At 51.8% G+C, this 16,874-nt stretch overlaps 1 protein-coding gene across 1 annotated transcript in view; it reads left to right on the top strand.

Annotated features, from left to right (window-relative positions):
* Positions 1–16,874, top strand: part of CLPB (ClpB family mitochondrial disaggregase) — an 89,074-nt gene that overhangs the window by 35,512 nt on the left and 36,688 nt on the right. The window contains exon 5 of the mRNA XM_005510998.3: positions 144–272. Within this exon, the coding sequence (XP_005511055.2) occupies positions 144–272 (129 nt within the window). The remainder of the gene's footprint in view (positions 1–143; positions 273–16,874) is intronic.

The raw sequence follows: 16,874 nt of genomic DNA, 5'->3' as shown, positions 1-16,874 counted from the left end.
CCCACCGAGGTCCTGATGCTCTTCTGGAAGTGGCCGCCAGGCCCTTGACAACTTCCAGACCCGTGGTGGTGGTCTGTGCTGCCGGCGCACGTCCAGACGAGCAGTTCTTAGCATGCTGAGCTTTCGTTGTTCTCCCCCCGCAGTGCTCGTAACCCGGGAGGACGACTTCAACAACCGCTTGAACATCCGAGCCAACTTCAAGGGCTGCACGGCTCTGCACTACGCGGTCCTGGCTGACGACTACGTGACAGTCAAACTGCTGCTGGATGGAGGTGGGTTCCGTAGCTCCAACCGCCTCTTGGGCCAGGAGCGCTTTTTCTGAGTAGTCCTAACCTGTCAAGCTCAAACAAGGACCAGATGCTGTCATTGTCAGGATTTGATGTGATTTACTGTTTGCTTTAGTCTATTTTTTAGTGTCTGTGTTCCTATTAATCTCCAGTGGTTTTTCTCATATACTTCTGGCGGCTGTTCTCATCTTAATCATTGAATCTTCCCTTTCTTCCTGCTCTTCAGTGGAGACGCATCCCCTGGTTTCTCTGTTCAGTATTTTGAACGAGTCCCTCTCAGAATTTGCGCTCTGCTCCTCTGTCATATCCCATTTGTACCTGCGTGGGGTGGAATCGAGGAGACCCCGCTCTGCTGGGAATGGATCTGTCTGTAGGCAAAGTAACGGAGTAATGGTACCCACGTGCAAGGGGTGAGAATCAACCACCGTTGGTACGTTGGCAGTGCAGTTCTTGGGAATTTCTAGAAATCAGCTTGTGCAGCTGCCAGTCCTCCCGGTCACATCACAGAATCATATTGGTTGGGAAAGCCCCTCAAGATCATCAAGTCCAACCGTTCCCCCACCCCCAGCACTGCCCCATGTCCTGAGAACCTCCTGTCCGTCTGTCCAACCCTCCAGGGCTGGTGACTCGAGCACTGCCCTGGGCAGCCTGTTCCAATGCCCCACAGCCCTTTGGGGAAGAAATTGTTCCCAGATACAACCTCAACCTCCCCTGGTGCAATTCGAGGCCGTTTCCTCTTATCACTTGCTACTTGGGGAGAAGATGGCTGAGCCTGTCTTCTCATGGATCCTACGTTACCATCTTACTCACCGCTCTAGATTACACATCCATAGGGATACTTGAGGTTGCACTTGATCTTAAGGAGTTTTTCCAACCTAAATGATTCTGTGATACTGAAGAGATGATAATTCATAGAATTACAGAAGGGTTTGGGTTGAAGGGACCTTAAAGCTCCCCCAGTGCCCCCCCTGCCATGAGCAGGGACATCTTCAGCAGCTCAGGTTGCTCAGAGCCCCGTCCAGCCTGGCCTGGGATGTCTCCAGGGATGGTTCATCCACCACCTCTCTGGGTACCCAGGCCAGGCTCTCACCGCCCTCAGCATAAAAAAATTCTGTGTAAAAAATGTGTAGGATTTACATCCATACTTTGGGTTGGAAGAGATGTCAGGAGGTCTCTAGACCAACCTCCTATTCCAAGCAAGACCAGCTGTGAGGCCAGAGCAGGTTAACTCGGGCTTTAGCCATCCAGGACCTGAAACCATCCAAGGGTGGCCACTGCTCAACCTCTCTGGGCAACTGGTTGCAGCGCTGGATTGTCTTCAAGGGCAAAACACTCAACAGCACGAGGGGAGGAAGAGAAGACGCCTTTAGCTGAGATGTGCTACCATGACAACAGGTTTTATATTTACCCTCCTGCTGATCTTCACCAGGATGACATTTGCGTCTGTATTATGGTCCAGCCCAGAACCACGGTCTGCCGAATGTGATGGTGCTGCTAAATCACCCCGCAGAGCTGGCCGGTGGCGTTCTGCTTCCCTCCGGATTTGTGCCTTTTGTCCCTCGTGCTCCTCCTGCGCCAACACTTCCAACTCCTCCCCGCAGGGTCACCTGGGGCAGCTTTGAATGAGCAAAAAGCACCAATTCTTTGCATGCTTTCAAGTGTGTGCTCACCAAAACCCTCCTGCGTGTCGCAGCTGAACGCTGCAGCCTGTCCCTGCGGCCCAGGTGCTGATTGTTCGTAAAAATGTTAGGAATGTCATCATCTTCGTGGTGTTGGCGTCTCAGGAGGTCACTGCAGGGAAGCAAGCGGGCAGATCGTTCTATGTCAGGCTCATAGAAGGCTCATTCCTGAAGAAAACAACTAAAAGGATAATGGAGAGTAGCATCTGTAAAGGCCAAGCATCCCCAGAAGGGATAAAGAAAAATAATTGTAGGAACATTGAACCTTGATACTCATCTATAGCGTACGCTCGTTGTCTTTCCCAAATAGAAAAATAAGAGTGAAAGGTTGAGATTCAATACTGTGGAATTCCACAGTTAACTCTGGGTCAGGGTTTGTCTCGTGGAGCCTGTCAGGTACCAGAACCCTGTGTCTTGGCCATAAATTAACCCTAAAAAAAGGAGACAGTGAGAGAAAACCTGTGGCAATGAGGAAACGGCCTCAGCTTGCCCAGGGGAGGTTGAGGTTGGATATGGGGAACAGTTTCTTCCCCAAAGGGCTGTGGGGCATTGGAACAGGCTGCCCAGGGCAGTGCTGGAGTCACCAGCCCTGGAGGGCTGGACAGACGGACATGAGGTTCTCAGGACATGGGGCAGGGACAGGGCTGGGTTATGGTTGGACTCGATGATCTTGAGAGGCTTTTCCAACCAAAATTATTCCGTGATTCGATAATTTCCCCTCATGAGCGATGGGTTATGGACACACAGAGCGGGATGGCAAGTGTGACGGGCTCAGGTGTTCCAGGCCGCGCGGTCGAAGCGCTGGTGTGGAAACGTCCCCATCACCGCAGGGCTGCGAGCAGATCAGAGCTGGGTGAGACTGTGGCCCCTGGGGGGTGTTTCACCTGTGGGGTGGTGTGAACCTCCACAGCAGTGTTTTATCCCTAAAACCACCAAAAATACAAAGGTGGAGTAGCCGTGGGCACAGCAGGTGTGTCATGGGCATTGGGACAGCGATGGCAGAGCTGCCAGCAAGAGGCTGGGAGTCTGTCCTCAACAAACCTTAGAATCAGAGAATAGTTTGGGGTGAAGGGACCTCAAAGGTCCCCCAGTGCCCCCCCTGCCATGAGCAGGGACATCTTCACCAGCTCAGGGTGCTCAGAGCCCCGTCCAGCCTGGCCTGGGATGTCTCCAGGGATGGTTCATCTACCACCTCTCTGGCCAACCTGGGCCAGGCTCTCACCACCCTCAGGAGCAAAAGTCTTCTTTTCTTCCCCATACCCTCTGGGGATAAGCTGGAATAACATTTTTCCCAAAGATACCTGCTGCTTCTTTCTGCCTTTGGAAGTGCCCGTGCAGGATGTGTGTGTTACCAGCTGTTTGAAAGCACTGAGGCAGCTGCTTGGTTATCATACATACAGGTGAAATATGGGTGCAAATAAGTGAAGTTGGCTCTGATATTTGGACTATACTGAATTGCTCATTTCCAAATCTGTCCCCTGCTAAGCTCTCTGAGTGCTACTACAACACAGGCCTCTTTTAATAGAGAAAACTGATCTTTTTGTTCAAGAGCTGTTTCTTTATCTGTGCCGGAGCCGACGCGGTCATTGTGAGTGACCACTTCTACTTGATGCCCATGGAGAGTTCTTTGTTCGTTACCTCGGAAGAACTCTCTGAAACAAAAAAGCATATACAATCTGTAGGACTGTGTTTGAGTGCGATTGAAGGGGTTGTGCACCAAAATTCATCCGCGCTAGAATGCGACCGTCGCTCATCACCGTTCTGTCCTTAACCCAGCCCCATGGAAATCCTTCTGGATGCAGATTCAAGAGTGTGTTTCTGAGGGAAAATCATCGAACAGCCGTCCCCAACGTGAATCTCCGCTCGGTGCATGGTGTGAAAGTCATTGTAGGATTCTAAGGCTGAGTTACAATGTTCTTCAGGTTAATCCATATTCGCCAGCCCATCTGCAACATCCACTTACCCTCTGTGGTCACAGTTACGATGAAAATTTATGGTGATTTCCTCGCTAAATACATCTCCCCGCTTTGTCAGGTGAACTCAGGGACCTGGTGCTGTCCCAGCAGAGCCTTCCCTTCCCTTCCCTTCCCTTCCCTTCCCTTCCCTTCCCTTCCCTTCCCTTCCCTTCCCTTCCCTTCCCTTCCCTTCCTTCCCTTCCCTTCCCTTCCCTTCCCTTCCCTTCCCTTCCCTTCCCTTCCTCCCTTCCCTTCCCTTCCCTTCCCTTCCCTTCCCTTCCCTTCCCTTCCCTTCCCTTCCCTTCCCTTCCCTTCCCTTCCCTTCCCACACGTTTTCCACACCAGGACTCGATTTCACGATCGGTGCCTGATAGGGGTTTTTCATCCCATCGACCGGGGCCGTTCCCTCCTCCCGGTTCCCTGCAATAACAAAGCGTCGCTTCCCGCATCCTCGTTGGTATAATCTGCAATGAATACGTGGCCGAAGGTCTCAGAAGTGGAGATCGAACACCTTTCAAAGTGTTCCTGCCCTCGGGGGCCCTTTGTGAAGACAATTTCCCCCCTCGTCTCCTGTTTGCTGACGTGGAACAGGCTCCCCTCGCTCCCTCCCTTTGCCCTTCCCTACACCTGCCTTTTTACTAACTCTCCATTTACTCTCCCAAAACACTTCCTTCTCTCGCTGCCCTGCCCTCGGGGCCAAAGCCATTAACCACCACGGCCCCTCTCTGCTAAAACAACCTCCCTGTTGCACAGCCTGGTTTGTTTTTGAAGGGCAGCCCCGGCCGCTTGCCCCTCACCCCCCGTCCCTGGCCTTTTGTGACCCATTCAGTGACTCGCTTGACCCCTCCGGGACCTTTATCGCCCCGTGGTCAGCATGTGTGTGCCCAGCAGACCGCGAGACCGAGTCTCTGCTCTCTTGTCCTTGCCGGACAGTTGTCGGTGACATTTCACAGTCTCCTGACCTGAGCTGACACCGTCAATGCGGGTGTTTGTGGGAAGGAGCTGACGCCCACCGTGCACCGGGTGCTGCCGCCGGCGCGATCGATGCCGAGGGCTTTGTGCACGGCCTGGAGGAAGGACGGTGGGGTCTGCAGCTCGTTGACGATGGAGTCTCTTCATTTTAAGGACAGCTTTTGTTATATCAGCATGTAAATCATGGAATTACAGAACCATAGAATCATTTGGGTTGGGAGAGAACCTCAAGATCATCAAGTCAAACTGTTCCCCAGCCCTGGCTCTGCCCCATGTCCTGAGAACCTCATGTCCGTCTGTCCAGCCCTCCAGGGCTGGTGACTCCAGCACTGCCCTGGGCAGCCTGTTCCAATGCCCCACAGCCCTTTGGGCAAGAAATTGTTCCCACATCCAACCTCAACCTCCCCTGGCGCAACTTGAGGCCGTTTCCTCTGCTCCTGGCGCTTGTTCCTGGGGAGCAGAGCCCGACCCCCCTGGCTCCAAGCTCCTTTCAGGCAGTTCAGAGATCAGAAGGTCTCCCCTCAGCTCCTGTTCTCCAGCTGAACCCCCCAGGTCCCTCAGCCGCTCCATCACACTTGTGCTCCAGCCCCTCACCAGCTCCGTTCCCTTCTCTCCACTCGCTCCAGCACCTCAAAGCTTTTCTTGGTGTGAGGGGCCCAGAACTGCGCCCAGGATTGGCAGTGCCAGTAGATTTAGCAGTACATTTGTTGGTCATCCTCCACACTCACCTGTTTGATACGATATAGTTGCAGTTGTTGTGAATAGGCTGAATTACAGAGCCGGCATGACAAGGGAAGGTCTTTTGACATCACTGCTTGTGGTATTCTCAAGAAAAATTGGGTTATCATAGCTGGTTCTTTGTGTTTGAATTCTGCATGATATATCTTTGGTGGCATCCCAGATGGAAAGGGCTCCGTTCTTACAGAGGATGAGGGACATCTCTGAATATCTGTGGCCTCCCAGGTCCCCAGCAGCCAGCGCGTGGCAATGAGGAGACACCTGGGGCCTGGTCACACCTCAGAAGGTGACGGTGTCATTGCGCTTCCCTCACCGGAGTCACCAGCAAGAGCAAAACTGGAGAAACAACATGAGCAAGTGAGGAAATCAAGCTGCCAAGGGTCTGCTGGGCTGGCGGTCTCTGAGCAGTGTGTTTTCTAATGATGAGTCCCCAAAAATGGCCAACCAAGGTTCTGGTGCAACTGTACAGTGAGTTTAAGCCTGCAGAATGTTTGTGCTTTGCTGTGTCCTTCATCGAGCCCTGGAGATTGAGCAGGTTGAAAAGCTGGAGGAAATAAGTTCTTGGTAAGAGCCAGAATATTCTTCTGTTGGACACCATTCTGTTTTTAAACTTATCTCCAGGGAAAGATATGGACCTGCTGGAGAGGGGCCAGAGGAGCCACAGGAATGATGCGAGGCTGGAACAAGCTCTGCTGGGGGACAGGCTGAGAGAGTTGGGGTGTTCAGCTGGAGAAGAGAAGCTCCTGGGAGACCTTAGTGCGGCCTTTCCAGACTTAAAAGGGGCCGAGAAGAAAGATGGGGACAGACTTTTGAGCAGGGCCTGTTGTGACAGGACAAGGGGTGATGGTTTGAAACTAAAGGAGGGAGATTCAGGGCAGACATGAGGAAGAAATTGTTGCTCTGAGGGTGGTGAGAGCCTGTCCCAGGTTGTCCAGAGAGGTGGTGGATGAACCATCCCTGGAGACATCCCAGGCCAGGCTGGACGGGGCTCTGAGCAACCTGAGCTGCTGAAGATGTCCCTGCTCATGGCAGGGGGGGCACTGGGGGAGCTTTAAGGTCCCTTCAACCCACAATGTCCTGTGATTCTATAGCAGAATGTGTGTGTGTTTTCAAAGCTGGTGGTGTTGCACCTCAGTTTGGGGAAATGAAAACCACCGGCTGCTCTGTCTTCAGTGATTTTTCTCCCTGACATTCACTAGATTTAGGAACCATTTGTCATGGGAAGAACAGGTCTGCAGGTCAGTCCTCCTGAGCAAAACCAGGCCAGTGTAAAATAATAATTCTGCTTTGCTGCCCGGGGTCCTGCAGGAAGGTTCATGTGTGCTGATTTGACTGAAATTGAGGTAATTTTCTTCATGCAGTTAGAAATTTTGGGGTTATTTTTCAGCTAGCACAGTTGTTGTTTGGATTTAGTTTGAGGATCAGAAGCAGATAACACCCAGGGGCAGGGTTAATGTTTTCCACCAAGTGTGGATGTGGTCTACCTTGACTTCAGCAAAGCGTTTGACACAGTCTCCCATAGCATCCTAGTTGCTAAATTGAGGAGGTGTGGTCTGGACAATAGAGTAGTGAGGTGGAATAAGGAGAGAAGCCAGAGAGTGGTAGTCAATGGTGCGGAGTCTAGTTGGAGGCCAGTATCTAGTGGAGTGCCTCAGGGGTCAGTACTGGGGCCAATATTATTCAATATATTCATTAACGATTTAGACGAGGGAATAGAGTGACAGCAAGTTTGCTGGTGACACCAAGCTGGGAGGAGTGGTGACACTGGAAGCTGTGCTGCCATCAGAGACCTGGACAGGCTGGAGAGTTGGGTGGGGAATAACCTGATGAAATTTAACAAGGGCAAGTGTAGAGTCTTGAATCTGGGCAGGAACAACCCCAGGTTCCAGTGTAAGTTGGGGAATGACCTATTAGAGAGCAGTGTAGGGGAAAGGGACCTGGGGGTGCTGGGGACAGCAGGGTGACCATGAGCCAGCACTGGGCCCTTGTGGCCAGGAAGCCAATGGGACCTGGGGTGGGTTAGAAGGGGGTGGTCAGTAGGTCAGAGAGGTTCTCCTGCCCCTCTGCTCTGCCCTGGGGAGACCACATCTGGAATATTGTGTCCAGTTGTGGCCCCTCAGTTCCAGCAGGACAGGGAACTGCTGGAGAGAGTCCAGCGCAGCCACCAAGATGCTGAAGGGAGTGGAGCATCTCCCTTATGAAGAAAGGCTGAGGGAGCTGTGGCTATTTAGTTTGGAGAAGAGGAGGCTAAGGGGGGACCTTATTGATGTCTATAAGTATATAAAAGGTGAGTGTCAGGAGGATGGAGCCAGGCTCTTCTCAGTGGCAAACAATGATAGGACAAGGGGTAACGGGATCAAGCTGGAGCACAAGAGGTTCCACTTAAATTTGAGAAGAAACTTCTCAGTAAGGGTGACAGAGCACTGGCCCAGGCTGCCCGGGGGGGTTGTGGAGTCTCCTTCCCTGAAGACATTCAAAACCCACCTGGGTTCCTGTGTGACCTCACCTGGGCGTTCCTGCTCCATGGGGGGATTGCACTGGATGATCTTCTGAGGTCCCTTCCAATCCCAAACATACTGTGATGCTGTGATACTGTGATACTGTGAACTTTCCAGTGTCGTTGAGTTGGAACAAAGAGAATGTTAAGAACTTACTGTTATTCTTGTTGTTTTTTGGGAGATAAGGATGTTCCGAGCGCTCTCCCCACAGGTGTGGGGCAGTCAGGAAGGGGAACGTGAAGGGGGCAAACCTTACCTGACATCAGACTGATCAATCAGAATACTGTGTGCATTATTATATTTAATGAGAGTTGGATTTTCCAGCTGGGGAGATGGAGAGCTGTTCCAGTTCTGTTCCGTTTTGGGGCAGTTCTGTTCAGAACTGTCTCTAATTTGGCCTTTTCCATGCTGCCATTTTGCTGAGGCCTCTGGGCTTTTCTGCCTCTTTCTTTCTTTTCCCCATGATCAGCGGTTTGGGACCAGGTGCTGCTTCTGGGATCGGCTCCTCGGTGCGGACAGAGCTCATGAAGAATTGCATGGAGTATCTTTTATTTGATATTCTATTTCCATTTCGTATATAGTAGTATATTTACATTATTTTGTTATTTTATTGAACTGTGCTTATCTCAATCCACAAATTCCTCCCTTCACTTTCATTCCCTCCCTATTTTGGGGTGGGAGGCGGTGATCCAGCGTCTATCGTTGTTGCGATCGCTGGCTGAGGTTAAACCGTGACAATGCGGTTGATGCTGATGCCTGGGGACCATCCCTGCTGCCTTTTTGACCAAGTCATTATTTCGGGGGGAACACGCTGGGCCCCCCTGAGCTCCTCCAGCATCTTGGGGGACACCGAGCCCGTCTGCACCCCAAGGGCATCGGGGTCGGTGTTTTTGGGGGGATCACTCATCCAGGAGTTTTGCTCCGACACATCCATCCCAGACCAGCCCGCAACCTTCTCTACCTCTCCATGCTCATATTTACAAAGCACCGTGATAAATTCAGTATCGATCCCTTCTGCTGCACTGTAAATTTTGCAAAAGATGATTAAATAGCGCAATAGAGTCTGCGAGCGCCGGGGCTCAATATGTTCTGGGCCGGCGTATCGACCCCCTCGGTCCGACGGCAGCAAGTTCCACTCCCAGCCGCGCCAGACCAGTAATTAAAACCCTGGGAGACCGGGATTTAAAACCCATCATACCGCAGCGTCTGACATCCCCGCGTGGCGAGGGCAATAAGCCTATAAGTGCAAGCGCATTTATGTCCGTGTCAAAGTGCTTAAGAATAGTTTTCCCCACAGGCAGGGGAGCAAATAGATCCCTTTTGAAGTGTTTCTGGGTACAAAACTCCGCAGCGACGGAATGTTTGTCATGAATTTAATAGCTCTGCACGTGTGTAGATGAGGATTCTTTCGTTTCCCTTCCCATGCTGTTACCTTACAAATGAGCATAAGGAGGATTGTTTTCCCACCCAGGTGTCAAGCGGGCGTAAAACAAGCTGCGCTCACGTTACTGTAAAGCAAGATTGAAAGGAGCAGGTAGGTCAAGCTGTTTTAAAAAGGCACAGCAAAGAAAAAAGGTGTTTCTGAGCCCAAAAATGGTGTTGAAATTGCCCAACCCTTTCCGAGCCCTGGTCCTTCCGCTGCATCTCTGGAGATCATAGAATCACAGGACGTCCTGAGTTGGAAGGGACCCACAAGCTCCATCAAAGATGCTTTTAAAAAGTGGTTTGATTTGAACCACCTCTTCAAGCTGAGCTCAGTTTGAGCTCAGATTTAGCTAATGTTGGCTCCTCTTCTTCATCCTCATCATCACGTCTGCGTCGGAACAGTACGTGCGGTGCTGATTTTCTGCGTCTCTCACAATCCTTTTCCTTGCATTAGGTGGGAAATAAATGTGACTTGCTCTGCTTTGCAGTAGGATGCAGGATTATTTGGGTTTGTAAAGTGTGGTCTCTGTGTAAAGAGCGATGATCTAAAATTGGTTTATCCAACCACAGGAGCTGATTTGGGGGATTATAAGTTGTTAGCACTCATGTCCCAAGGGACAAGGGCCAAGACAAGAGGAAACGGCCTCAAGTTGCACCAGGGAGGTTGAGGTTGGATGTGGGGAACAATTTCTTCCCCAAAGGGCTGTGGGGCATTGGAACAGGCTGCCCAGGGCAGTGCTGGAGTCACCAGCCCTGGAGGGTTGGACAGACGGACAGGAGGTTCTCAGGACATGGGGCAGGGACAGGGGTGGGGGAACAGTTGGACTCGATGATCTTGAGAGTCTCTTCCAACCAAAATGATTCTCTGATTCTGTGTGTCTATGATTATCAGTCTCTGACGCCTCCCTTCTAGTTTGCACATCCTAATTCTGGACTTGGCCACTGCCACCTGTCAGAATCACGCACTGATTTGTTCTCAGCGAGGTTTGGGAGCCTCTTTTTGCCTCTCTTTGCCCTTTCTTACCTGCCCTTGGCAGCGTCCGACCTTCGTCTCTGCAGCTCTGGATGTTTCTGGTTGAGAAGATCTCTCTCTAGACTCTACTCCAGAAACAGGAGCTTCCAACTCACCCATTGCACGATTCAGACACATCTTGGAGATGGAGACCACCTTGTAACTGCACAGCGGTTGGTATAATGAAGAATGAAGCTCAGAGCGCTGCAAAACAACCATATTTTCAGCGCTTCGGTTGGGTAAGAAGCCGCCAGGTCGCGCGATTTACGGCGTTTCTCTTCACAGGCCTCTCAGTTCTGCTTCGGCTGCACCGTCATTCGTACAAATGGTCTTGAGGGCCAAAAAAAGGCAAAACTGAGCCCAAAACCAATGCTAAGATCATGACTGCGCTCTGTCTGCTGTAAATAGAAGGCAAAAATGGGCATATGCAATAATTACCAGCTCGTTTCATGGTTGTAAACAACGCGTTAAAAGCTCCTGATGACACAGCGGCTGCAAAACGAGCCGCTCTAATCGCAGCCTCAGGCTGACACAGAGACACCCTTAAAAGGAACGAGTATCATGTTGTAATGACGTCGCTATGATATTATTCACTATTTGCAATATTCGCCGTTACTTCGAGGTCTCGGTTCCGCGGTACTGGCTGTTCAAACACAGTTTCTCAACTTTCAGCATAGAAAATCAGAGGCGCCATCTCTCTGGTCGTGTGTGTGTGTGTTAAAATTCATTACAAACTGTTCACAGCCCTAGTAACGACTAAGTAAATGTATTGAGAACAAACCCTCAAGAGATGGGCGAGTTGCTCGCGTGGTCGGTTGGAAAAAGATGTGGTTTTAATGGCACCAAGTGCAAAGTTGTGCAGGTTGGGAGAGCAGCACAGGGCGGTGTTGACCCTTGGAGAGTGGAGCTTCTGAGCAGGGGAAACACCAAAATGAGCTGGTTTAGGGCTGGATTAACAGGGATGCAGGCAGAAGGTGAGAGGGATTTTGGGAAGGAGAAGCAGGACAAGAAGTAATGCTGGAAAACTCATGCTGGAGAGTCTTCTTTTGGGGAAGAAATGGGAGGAATGGCATTCCAGAACTGTCTTCATCTGCACCTCTGCTTCTTCTGATGGAGTTCATGGGCTGAGGAAAGTTCTTTTGTAGAATCACAGGACATTTTTTGGGTTGAAAGGACCTTAAAGCTCACCCAGTGCCACACATGGAGCTGCTGGAGAGGGGCCAGAGGAGCCCCAGGAATGATGTGAGTCTGGAACAGCTCTGCTGGGGGACAGGTGAGAGAGCTGGGGTGTTCAGCTGGAGAAGAGAAGCTCTGGGGAGACCTTAGTGCGGCCTTTCCGGACTTAAAAGGGGGCAATGAGAAAGATGGGGACAGACTTTTGAGCAGGGCCTGTTGTGACAGGACAAGGGGTGATGGTTTTAAACTAAAGGAGGGAGATTCAGACTGGATGTGAGGAGGAAATTGTTGCCCTGAGGGTGGTGAGAGCCTGGCCCAGGTTGGCCAGAGAGGTGGTAGATGAACCATCCCTGGAAACATCCCAGGCCAGGCTGGACGGGGCTCTGAGCAACCTGAGCTGGTGAAGATGTCCCTGCTCATGGCAGGGGGGGGCACTGGGGAGCTGGGAGGTCACACACACTGTTCTGTGATCTTCGAACCACACGTTGCCCTCAAGCATTTACTCCCATGGAGACGAATGTTTCACTGGAGGGACCAAAGGCAGAATGACCCTCAGCTTGTGTCATTACACCGAGCTGGTTTAATCTCCTATATTACATCCAGCATAATTAGGGTAATTCGCAAAAGCCACCAAATAAGAGCAGAGGGGCAGGATGCTAAACCATCCTGAGTGTTGTCCTCAAGCGCGCCTGCAGTTTTGTCTTTGAGAATTTTGCTCTGGCTCTTCCCTTGATGAGATTTGAAGATATTCCCGGTGCATCGTGTGTCCATGTTGAAATTTGGGCCCTTCGGAAGCTCCGTTGGCTGCAGCAGCAGGGACAGGTCCCCAGCCAGGGCTGAAGGTCGTTGCCCAGCAAGTCCTGCCGTGTGGCTTTGATATTAATATTTATTGAAGCATCAGGCAGCAGAAGGGCGGTGGGATCACCTGCGGGGGTGCCCACTTGCCTATTAACGTTGTATGCTAAAAGCTGCTTGTGAAATACGTGTTTTATCGATTTAAAAGCAGGTTTACGTTCCTGGAAAAAGGGGTGATCATGCTAATTCAATCACCAAAGACTCTGGAGGACAGAAGTCTTTTTATATTACTTTAACTAGCCATGTGGAGCAATAATAATGTCATTCCTTGTCAAAGCTGATGGCTGATGACGCCGTGTCATCCCCAGCAGGTGGTACGGGCTGTGTCCTCCTGGTGAATCCCATCCTGGTGTTTGAACAGGCCACGGAGAGGTGGGATTGCTATGGAAAATTGCATTTTAGAGCAATTTGTGCTTGTCTGTGTGGTTCGCGACGACAGGTGCTCTCTGTGCCCATCCCCAGCAAATCCACCGTAGATTTGGGGATTTCCAGGCTCTTCCTGGGATTCAGAAGGTTCTCAGGACATGGGGCAGTGCAGGGGGTGGGTTGGTTGCACTCAATGGTCTTGAGGGGCTTTTCCAACCCAAATGATTCTGTGATTCTATGAGGAATGAATTCTCGAGGAACCCTCGCTGAAGTGACCTCATGATGAAACTGCTGCAGCGGGACGTTGGCACGGTCAGTCCCAGGCTGACAACCTGATGTGTGACATTATCAGCTCTGCTGCTGCGAGACTGGAGATGGCTTTATATTGGGATGAATGCATTTCTGGGACTGAAGCTCTGCTGTCATCTGCACTGGAGATTTGCTCAAGTGGAGAAAGGCTCAGCTGGAAGTTACGTTTGAGGATGCCCAAGAGCAGCAGTCCATGCAGAAGTTTCTGCAGCATGTGTTCGCTCTATGAAATGAGGTCCTCACACTTTTCTCCTTACCGTGTCTCGGTGCTCAGGGCTTTCCCAAACCTTTCTGTGGCCAGACTTCCGAGAACTGGAGCTCTCTGGGTGTCCATCCGGGTCACAGTGAGCCCCGTTCTGTCTGTCTGTCTGTGAGGCTTGTTCTTGTTTCAACAGGAACAGAATCACAGGATGGTTTGGGTTGGAAGGGATGCTCAAAACTCCCCCAGTGCCCCCCCTGCCATGAGCAGGGACATCTTCACCAGCTCAGGCTGCTCAGAGCCCCGTCCAGCCTGGCCTGGGATGTCTCCAGGGATGGTTCATCCACCACCTCTCTGGCCAACCTGGGCCAGGCTCTCACCACCCTCAGGGCAGCAATTTCTTCCTCATGTCCAGCCTGAATCTCCCTCCTTCAGTTTAAAACCATCACCCCTTGTCCTATCACAACAGGCCCTGCTCAAAAGTCTGTCCCCATCTTTCTCATCGGCCCCTTTTAAGTCCGGAAAGGCCGCACTAAGGTGTCCCCAGAGCTTCTCTTCTCCAGCTGAACACCCCAACTCTCTCAGCCTGTCCCCCAGCAGAGCTGTTCCAGCCTCGCATCATTTCTGGGGCTCCTCTGGCCCCTCTCCATATTTCATTACATGAGCCAGATCCCAGCTCCGCTGCACTTCAGCACAGGCCGTGGTGGAGGATGGAGATCCTGGGATCCCCAGCATCCCCTGCCAACCCCCAAATCCTCTGTGAGCCCCTGGCATCCTCCTCTCCCTCCTGCCATCATCCTCCTCCTGCATCTCGCCCCATGTGCCATCTCCCCTCCTCCTCCATCCCATCTCCCCCCGCCAGCTGCGGAGGACCCGGGTACCAGCACCCGCCGCGTCGCGCGGCTCTATTGACAGCTTATCCCGAATCTGAAGGAATCTCAAGACAAATTGTTAAGAGGATGGAGTTAATAAAATTTGAAAAATTGAGGCCTGTCACTCTCCTAAACTTTTTTCGATACCGCTGACAGAAACATATTTCCCCAATGAGTGACCTTCTGCAGCTGCTCCGGCGCCACGACGCCGCGCGGATGCTGGGACTGAACCAACCCGCTATTTATCAAATATCATAAGCCGGGGCCTCCTAATATGAGCAGGGGAGGAGGCGACGGACTCGCACAGCCCGAGGTGTCGCCCAGGTGTCCATCTCCGGCTACAGACAGCGAGTGGGAGGTGACAAATGGCCTTCTATTAAGTCTCCCAAGGTTGGTGTCCCCTCGGCAGAACCAGCTGCCGGGGTGGGAGAGGGCAGGGGATGGGGAAGGGGGGGTCAGGCCGGGGCGCGGAACGAACCTCTCGCCGCTTTCACCTTCTCTTAACGAGTAAAGTGACACCGTTATTTATTGCGGCGTAATATTTTATTGCCGAGGTTGGAATCGACCAGTCGGAGGGAGTCGGGTTCTATCAATTATTGCAGCAATTAGTCAAGTCGTCAAAGCCATTAACAGGGGGATTAGGCCAATATTGGAGAGCCATTATTGATAGATCCTGGGGAAAGAAACCAAACAAACCAACCCTCAGCCTTCATCTGAAATGAGAGCAGGCCGTGCCTCGAGGATCTCATCATTTGGAGGAGGCAGAAAACTTGTCCCCCCCTTGGGTTATTTTTTTTGGGGGGGGGAGCACTGTCTCTTTAAAAGATATTGAGTGGCCGGTCTCGGCACTATATAATCTCACCTGTCTCGATCATATTCTTTATTTGCAATGACAAGGCTCGCAATAGAAATTACTCTGTGTCGGATGTTTATGGAGCACATTTTTCATTCTGTAAGCAAATATAGATCCCCGATGCCAATGCTTAGAAATGGCTCATCTCGCCGGCTCCGCTCGCACGGAGCCCTCGCACATTTTTATCTGTTTTTTTCATATATTATGATTGCTGCTCGTTTTTATTCAGCTCTCCTGCTGCTCCGCGCTGGAGGAGCCGAAGCCGCAGCCTCGTTTGTGGGTGCCCAGGTACCCCCTGTGCTGCCGTCTTTCCTGTGGGCTGGAAGGTCATGGAAGCACAGGATGGTTTGGGGTGAAGGGACCTTAAAGCTCCCCCAGTGCCCCCCCTGCCATGAGCAGGGACATCTTCACCAGCTCAGGTTGCTCAGAGCCCCGTCCAGCCTGGCCTGGGATGTCTCCAGGGATGCTTCATCCACCACCTCTCTGGACAACCTGGGCCAGGCTCTCACCACCCTCAGGGCCAACAAATTCTCCTTATATCTAGTCTGAACCTGGGAGATTGGAGCGAGCGGTGGTCAGTCTCTTCTCCCAAGGAACAAGCACCAGGATGAGAGGAGTCACAAAAATGATGGAGTGGAGCATCTCCCGTGTGAGGAAAGGCTGAGGGAGCTGGGGCTCTGGAGCTGGACAAGAGGACACTGAGGGGGGACTCATTCATGGTTACAGATATATAAAGGGTGAGTGTGAGGAGGATGGAGCCAGGCTCTTCTCGGTGACAACCAATGGTAGGACAAGGGGTAATGGGTACAAACTGGAGCACAAAAGGTTCCACTTAAATTTGAGAAGCAACTTGTTCCTGGTGAGGGTGGCAGAGCCTGGCCCAGGCTGCCCAGGGGGTTGTGGAGTCTCCTTCTGTGCAGACATTCCAACCCGCCTGGACACCTTCCTGTGTAACCTCATCTGGGTGTTCCTGCTCCATGGGGGGATTGCACTGGATGAGCTTTCCAGGGCCCTTCAACCCCTGACATTCTGGGATTCTGTGAAACGGCCTCAAGTTGCGCCAGGGGAGGTTGAGGTTGGATGTGGGAACAATTTCTTCCCCAAAGGGCTGTGGGGCATTGGAACAGGCTGCCCAGGGCAGTGCTGGAGTCACCATCCCTGGAGGGTTGGACAGATGGACATGAGGTTCTCAGGACATGGGGCAGGGACAGGGTGGGGAACGCTTGGATTCGGTGGTCTTGAGGGTCTTCCAACCAAAATGATTGTATGATTTTGTGATTCATGCACCAAGGGTTTAAGGCCGGTTTGCAGGTTCCTCCTCATAGCTCTGGGTGTCTGGTGGGTGACAGCAAGCTGTCATAAAGTCACCGAGCACACCAGCATTAGTGCTGAGTCTCTCTGCTTGGAGATCAATCTCCTGAGATGCCGAGAGCCAGAGATTCATGCTGAGACCCTGTCTGCTTCCCTGGCTGTTCCCCAGTGCCCCCCTGTCCCGATCTCCGTGTGAGTTTGTTTCTGGGGGTCCCCACCTCCCTCCAGTTCAGTCTTTGGTGTCGTTCAGCTTTTTATTTTTTAATTAAATTCTAAAGAAGGATGTGATTTCCCTCCCGTGCCTTAGTGTGGCAGCTGTTTAGGAGGCTACAACCCTCTCCATCTCCAACGCGGATGGACGGACAGG

The sequence above is a fragment of the Columba livia genome, chromosome 1 (genome assembly GCF_036013475.1).
Source record: "Columba livia isolate bColLiv1 breed racing homer chromosome 1, bColLiv1.pat.W.v2, whole genome shotgun sequence".
Taxonomy (NCBI): domain Eukaryota; kingdom Metazoa; phylum Chordata; class Aves; order Columbiformes; family Columbidae; genus Columba; species Columba livia.
Note: the sequence above shows the minus strand (reverse complement) of the source record. Positions and strands in the feature narration are given on the sequence as shown.